This window comes from Notechis scutatus, chromosome Z, assembly GCF_049901735.1.
Source record: "Notechis scutatus isolate UNSWTSFEM ecotype Mainland chromosome Z, rNotScu1.2, whole genome shotgun sequence".
In the NCBI taxonomy this organism is placed as follows: Eukaryota; Metazoa; Chordata; class Lepidosauria; order Squamata; family Elapidae; genus Notechis; species Notechis scutatus.
The window spans coordinates 120,418,665-120,426,164 of NC_142025.1; the positions used below are offsets into that span (position 1 = coordinate 120,418,665).

Below are 7,500 nucleotides of genomic sequence, written 5' to 3' on the forward strand. Positions count from 1 at the left end.
ATTATTGGATCTATCTATCTATCTATCTATCTATCTATCTATCTATCTATCTATCTATCTATCTATCTATCTATCTATCTATCCAGGGATGGGCTGCTACCAGTTCGAACCGGTTCTAACGAACCAGTTTTTAATTTTATGGCCAGTTTGGCGAACCGGGAGGCTCAAGGAAAGCCTCTGGAGCCCGCGGAGGGCGAAAATGCCCCCTCCACTGTGGTGCAGGAGGATGAATAGGCCACGCCCACCAAGGCCACACCCACCCCGCAACCAGGCAGAGAACCGGGGGCTAAATTTTCGAAGCCCACACTGCTCCAATCTGAAGTTTGGGAACGACACTTCCTAATATCCCTCCTCCAGCTGGTGGGATCCGTGACCCAAATCAAAAGTGCAAAATTGGGGGGAGCCCTCTGTACGTGCTCAGAGGTCCTCTTGCCATGATGTCAGGGGGAAGCAGGGGTTCAGCTCTCACCTGGGGGTGGGGCTTCCTTCTGCAGAGCGGCTGGACTGTCCCACCTCGCCCAATGAGCTGTCCTCCGCCTGGTGCGTCGTGGAATTGAGGACGATGAAGCGGTACTTCTTCCAGTTGCAAATTTTGAGGTCGGGGATCGGGGCGCAGCCACTGGATTCGGCAGGGGAGGCCGGGTGACCCACCGGGAAAAGATCCCCGGCTCCCGGGGATTGGACAGATCCCACTTCCGTCTCTGGAAGGCAGAAGGATGCAGGCTGCGGGGCCCCTTCAGTGGTGGCCCCGTGGGCAAAGGGCCCCGCGATGGAGTCTTGTCGCAGCGATGGTTCGTCTTCCAGCGGCTGGGCCATTTGGGTCTGGGGGTTCAGGGGGGGCAGCAGGAAGGTGAGCCGGTCATAGCTGAAGGGATCACACAGATGGATGGGTTAGGAGGCTCAGTCAGGGATCCCCTCCGACCCCCCCAATCCCCAAATGCTACAGATAAATCTTTGACTTGCAACCACAATTGAGCCCCAAATTTCTCTTGTTAAGTGAGACATTTATTGAAAGTCAATTTCTTTTTGTGTTGTACAGGTCGCCTTCAAGAAGTGAGGGGAGCCGAATGTCAACTCATAAAATATCTCTATGGTCTTTTTGGAGTTGCCAACCAAAAGGGGGGGGGGAGTAGTGCAGTAACTTGGAAATCGAAAGTGCATTCCATACGTAGTTTTTCAAAGGAAGTAACTAGGTGACTGAAGTTTCTGCCATGCAAAATTCTAGGCAGACATGATGATCTAACTCAGTTTGTCTCAATCTTCTTCACCACTTTAAGACGGAAGGGACTTCAACAGTCAGAATTCTTTGCTGGCTGGGGAATTCTGGGAGTTGAAGCCCACCCCTCTTAAAGCACGCTAGCTGGGGAATTCTGGGACTGGAAGCCCACCCCTCTTAAAAAGACGAGCTGGGGAATTCTGGGAGTTGAAGCCCACCCCTCTTAAAGCAGACTAGCTGGGGAATTCTGGGACTGGAAGCCCACCCTCTTAAACCACGCTAGCTGGGGAATTCTGGGACTGGAAGCCCACCCCTCTTAAAAAAGACGAGCTGGGGAATTCTGGGAGTTGAAGCCCACCCTCTTAAAGCAGATTAGCTGGGGAATTCTGGGACTGGAAGCCCACCCCTCTTAAACCACACTAGCTGGGGAATTCTGGGAGTTGAAGCCCACCCCTCTTAAAGCAGACTAGCTGGGGAATTCTGGGACTGGAAGCCCACCCCTCTTAAAGCATGCTAGCTGGGGAATTCTGGGAGTTGAAGCCCACCCCTCTTAAAGCAGACTAGCTGGGGAATTCTGGGACTGGAAGCCCACCCTCTTAAAGCATGCTAGCTGGGGAATTCTGGGAGTTGAAGCCCACCCCTCTTAAAGCAGACTAGCTGGGGAATTCTGGGACTGGAAGCCCACCCTCTTAAAGCAGACTAGCTGGGAATTCTGGGAGTTGAAGCCCACCCCTCTTAAAGGAGACTAGGTGGGGAATTCTGGGAGTTGAAGCCCACCCCTCTTAAAGCAGACTAGCTGGGGAATTCTGGGACTGGAAGCCCACCCTCTTAAAGCAGACTAGCTGGGGAATTCTGGGAGTTGTAGCCCACCCTTCTTAAAGCAGACTAGCTGGGGAATTCTGGGACTGGAAGCCCACCCCTCTTAAAGCAGACTAGCTGGGGAATTCTGGGAGTTGAAGTCCACCCCTCTTAAAGCAGACTAGCTGGGGAATTCTGGGAGTTGAAGCCCACCCCTCTTAAACCACACTAGTTGGGGAATTCTGGGAGTTGAAGCCCACCCTCTTAAAGCAGACTAGCTGGGAATTTTGGGAGTTGAAGCCCACCCCTCTTAAACCACACTAGCTGGGGAATTCTGGGAGTTGAAGCCCACCCTCTTAAAGCAGACTAGCTGGGGAATTCTGGGAGTTGAAGCCCACCCTCTTAAACCACACTAGCTGGGGAATTCTGGGAGTTGAAGCCCACCCCTCTTAAAGCAGACTAGCTGGGGAATTCTGGGAGTTGAAGCCCACCCTCTTAAACCATACTAGCTGGGGAATTCTGGGAGTTGAAGCCCCACCCTCTTAAACCACACTAGTTGGGGAATTCTGGGAGTTGAAGCCCACCCCTCTTAAACCACACTAGTTGGGGAATTTTGGGAGTTGAAGCCCACCCTCTTAAACCACACTAGCTGGGGAATTCTGGGAGTTGAAGCCCACCCCTCTTAAAGCAGACTAGCTGGGGAATTCTGGGAGTTGAAGCCCACCCTCTTAAACCATACTAGCTGGGGAATTCTGGGAGTTGAAGCCCACCCCTCTTAAAGCAGACTAGCTGGGGAATTCTGGGACTGGAAGCCCACCCCTCTTAAAGCAGACTAGCTGGGGAATTCTGGGAGTTGTAGCCCACCCTCTTAAAGCAGACTAGCTGGGGAATTCTGGGAGTTGAAGCCCACCCCTCTTAAAGCAGACTAGCTGGGGAATTCTGGGAGTTGAAGCCCACCCCTCTTAAACCACACTAGCTGGGGAATTCTGGGACTGGAAGCCCACCCCTCTTAAAGCAGACTAGCTGGGAATTCTGGGAGTTGAAGCCCACCCTTCTTAAAGCAGACTAGCTGGGGAATTCTAGGAGTTGAAGCCCACCCTCTTAAACCACACTAGCTGGGGAATTCTGGGACTGGAAGCCCACCCCTCTTAAAGCAGACTAGCTGGGGAATTCTGGGAGTTGAAGCCCACCCCTCTTAAAGCAGACTAGCTGGGGAATTCTAGGAGTTGAAGCCCACCCTCTTAAACCACACTAGCTGGGGAATTCTGGGACTGGAAGCCCACCCTCTTAAAGCAGACTAGCTGGGGAATTCTGGGAGTTGAAGCCCACCCTCTTAAACCAGACTAGCTGGGGAATTCTGGGACTGGAAGCCCACCCTCTTAAACCAGACTAGCTGGGGAATTCTGGGAGTTGAAGCCCACCCATCTTAAACCAGACTAGCTGGGGAATTCTGGGAGTTGAAGCCCACCCCTCTTAAAGTGGCCCAATTTGAGACCAACTGGTCGAATCCCTTACCAGGAACCCAATGTGTGCTGGGAACGCTGGGAATTGTAGTCTCCACGCCTCCTGAGGGCTCCAGATCGGAGACAACCCAGCTTCTATTCCCAGAAGCCACTTAAATTCCCCAAGAAAAGAACTTTCTTTTTCTTTCTTTTTTGAAAGCCAAGAATGGCTTTTTGTTCTCTTTTTTTAAAAAAAACCTCTCCTGTCCTATTCCAGATGTTCCTCTCCCCTTCCCCAATTCAAGAGAACCTCCTTCCCTCTCCCCTTGGACTTTTGTTGATCCCCTTCCCCCACCCCCTTAAATCCTCTCTCCCCAGGGTACCTGGCCTGGAGGAAACGGTGACAACTTTGGACTACATGTTCCATCTGCAAATAAGAGGCGGCGACCAGCACCGCGGGCGCCGTGCCTGGGCTGAGCAGGAGGCGGGAGGTGTACATGAAATCCAGGAGGGCTTGGAAGCCCACCGGCTCGATGGAACTGGGGAGGGTCAGTACGCTGAGTTCGTGGCCTCCGTGGCCCAGGAAAACCGAATAAAAGAAGCCACTGTCGGAGAAAGAGGCAGGAAGGAAGGGTCAAAACCGAGGACCGTCCAGCCGTGTCCGTCTCAAAGAGAGAGGACTACAAATCCCATAGGCCTGGCACTTGCTCGGCCCCCTGCGGCTAGAAATTCCCTGCAGGACTTCCATATACTGCTGGGATGAATAAATAAAAAAATAAATTTTTTTTGAAAAAAGTTAAAACACAAAATCCCAACGATTAAAAAAAAAATTAAAAAAGGAACGCAAAACAGCACCCAAAACACACACACACACGTAGTCCTCGACTTACGACGAACAACGGAGCCCAACGTTTCCATGGCTAAGAGAGACGTGAAGTCAGCCTTGCTCTGTTTTAGGACCTTTCTTGCCAGCATGGTTAAGTGAATAGCTGCCGTTGTTAAGTGAGACATGTGGTTGCTAAGCGAATCTGGCTTCCCGATGGACTCGGCTTGTCAGAAGGTCGCAAAAGAGGATCACGGGATGCGACCGTCATAAATACGAGTCCATTGCCAAACATCTGGATTTTGATCCAGGGACCAGGGGAAATTGTTGCAATGGTCATCGGGGTGAAAAACGGCCGTAAGTCACTTTTTTCTGTGCCAATGTCGAATGGCCACTAAATGAACTGTCGTAAGTCAAGGACTAGCTGTAGAAACACTCTTTTCTTAGATTGGGAATTCCACCTTCTATGTTTCTAGCTACATGGGAGGTTCCCACAGTAGTCCTGGGTTCAGGAGTGGCCTGCCACAGGTTCACACTGGTTCAAGCAAACTGGTTGCTAATTTTATCATTTATTTATTTATTTATTTTATTTTTAACATACAATAAATCCATTCCATTTCAATTGTGGGTCAATTAGCTACATATTTCATGTGGTTAACAATTACTAATAATATTCTTCCTAACGGTATAACCATATAATAACCACATTCCCATGTGTATAATATAAGTAATATTCAGTATATCTACTACACTAATTTCTCTTAATGCTTTATAATTACATCTAGTCCACTTTAATTTTGTTTTACTTTCTAGCCATTGATAAACAAGGCCCATTCCATGTAATATTCAGATTCTCCTTTTTTCTTTAATTTCTAACGTTAATCTATTCATTTCTGCACATTCAAATACTTTCTCAGTTATTTTTTTCCCTCTGTCGGTATTTTATCACTTTCCCAATTTTGAGCAAATACAATTCTAGCTGCTGGTAACACGTTATAATTAAGTATATTTTTTTTTTCTTTACGATAGCCTTCCTAATAAAAAAAATATTTCAGGCTTCAAATTTTATCTTTGCTAAATAATTTGCTAACATTTTTGAAGCCCACCCCTGCCTGGGGTTCAAATTCTGCACGGTGGGGCCCCCCTTGGATCGGCGTGGCTGCTTCTGGAGAGGACCCCCCACAACCTGGTTTACATGACCAGAGACCCCACTGGACCTTCTCCAGACCGTGTGTCATGGCCCTGTCGGAGTCTGAATCTGAGGGGAGCGGGAGAGTGTTGGCCGGGAGCGGCAAAGGCCGGCTGGGCAGAGCAGGATAGAGGTAGAACAAGGGAGAGAGAGTTCAAGAGGGACGCCAGCCCTCTTCATCCTAGGGCAGCGACGGCTAACCTTTTTGTCGCCGTGTGCGAAAGCGTACTGCGTATGTGCGTGCCTGTACGCATAATACAATGCGCACGCACCCCCTCCCGCTTGCCCCGCCCCTCACATGCACGAGTGACCCCCCCGTGCTCCCCATCCCCGCACAAGCATGTGTGACCCCCCGTGCCCCATTTTGGGCCTAGTAGGCCTCCCTGAAGCCTTCTGGGAGCAAAAACGGGGCAAAGGGGGTTCAGCCCCCGTGGCCTGTTTTTGCTCTCATGAGGCTGCAGTGAGATCTACTAGGCCCAAAATGGGGAACATGGGAGGCCGAGCTGCACCCCCGTGCTCCCCCTGCTCCCACACATGCACAAGGGACCCCCATGCTCCCCTGTGCATGCGCATCTTCTGCATGCGTCCTGCCCTCCCCGCATGCGCAGCAGAGACCTAATAATCAGTGGGCTGGCGGGAGGCACGCGAGCATGTGCGGAGGAGCTGAGCTGGGGCGATGGCTCGCATGCCCGCAGAGAGGGCTCTGCATGCCACCTGTGCCATTAGGTTCGCCATCATGGTCCTATGGCACGCAGGGAGGAATGGAGAAGAGAGCCACGTGGGTTGCATGGCTTACAGGGGAGGAAAGGGCCCTGATTCCCTTCATTAGCCACACCTGAGAAGATAGTTTATAAGAGAAGCAGGCTGGGTGAGGCACGTTGCTGGGAGCAAGCGTGACTTTATCTTGTGCTGTCGTTGTGTTCTTGGCATTCTTCCCAACCGTGTTGTTTTATTCCTGTCTGGAATTCTTGCTCCTGCTCTGCCAAACTAATTACTTCAGTTTGGCTTGATTGGACTTTAAGTTACAGTTTGTGTTGACCACATTTTGGACTTGATTCTCTGCAGCCAAAAGCTATTCCCGGGAGAGTTTTTCTCCAGCCGAGAAGGTAACCAGGACCTTGGTGGCAAAGTCTGGAGCTAATAAAGTGATTCCTACTTATTATGTGGCTGTGTTGTCTTTGTGCCACACCCCTTTGGGTCATCACACCTTGTTCTGCCAGCGCCCACCTTGTTCGCGCCCACCTGTGGGGGGAAGTCTCACCTGCAAGCTGTCAGGACAGCCTTATGGGCTTGCAAGGGGCAGCCCCCCACCTGCAAGGTGACGTCGGTCAGGATCCGTCGCTTCCGCAGCTCGTTCAGGTTGGCCAGGATGTCACTGGAGTGGCGGGTGAATTCGCGGACGTAGCTGGCGGAGCTGGGCTGGGCCATGGCTCCTGGAGGGTGGGAAAAGGGGAGGGGGGGGACTCTCAGGCCCATGTGCCGCAAACCTTGGCAGCTTTAAGATGGGTGGACTTCCACTCCCAGAATTCCCCCAGCTGTTTGTTTGTTTACTTTGCTGGAATCAAGATCTATTACATCTTATTGCATTGCCGCCTTCTATTAAGAAAGTTATCCGGTCAAAAAGATGTGACAAAAGGTCATTTAGCCATATTTCTATGTTCAGGAGACTCCAACCTTGGCAACTACAAGACCTGCGGACTTCAATTCCCAGAATTCCCCCTGTCAGCTCTTATTTTTTAAAAACTTTGCTGAAGTATAGATATACTGAAGTATATATTACGGCATTCCCACCGTCTATTAAGAAAGTTCCCCCAACCCAAAATGCGATAAAGCAGGTAGTCTAGCCACATTTGTTCCTGCTGTATTCTGGTAAATCTTTGCTGGCTAGAGCTGGAAGGGACCCTGGAGGTCTTCTAGTCCAACCCCCCGCACAAGCAGGAGACCCTGAGACATTCCGGACAAACGGATGTCCAGTTTCTTCTTAAAAACCTCAAGATGAGACAGAGGGATAGACGCAGATAGACAGGCATAG

The 7,500-nt window shown here is 50.7% G+C and overlaps 1 protein-coding gene across 1 annotated transcript in view; it reads right to left on the reverse strand.

Annotated features, from left to right (window-relative positions):
- LOC113429513 (B-cell CLL/lymphoma 6 member B protein-like) overlaps nt 1–7,500 on the reverse strand; it is a 16,173-nt gene that overhangs the window by 6,381 nt on the left and 2,292 nt on the right. Inside the window, 3 exon segments of the mRNA XM_087948437.1 lie at nt 470–865; nt 3,840–4,061; nt 6,730–6,901. Of these exon segments, the coding sequence (XP_087804563.1) occupies nt 470–865; nt 3,840–4,061; nt 6,730–6,896 (785 nt within the window). The 5' untranslated portion in view covers nt 6,897–6,901.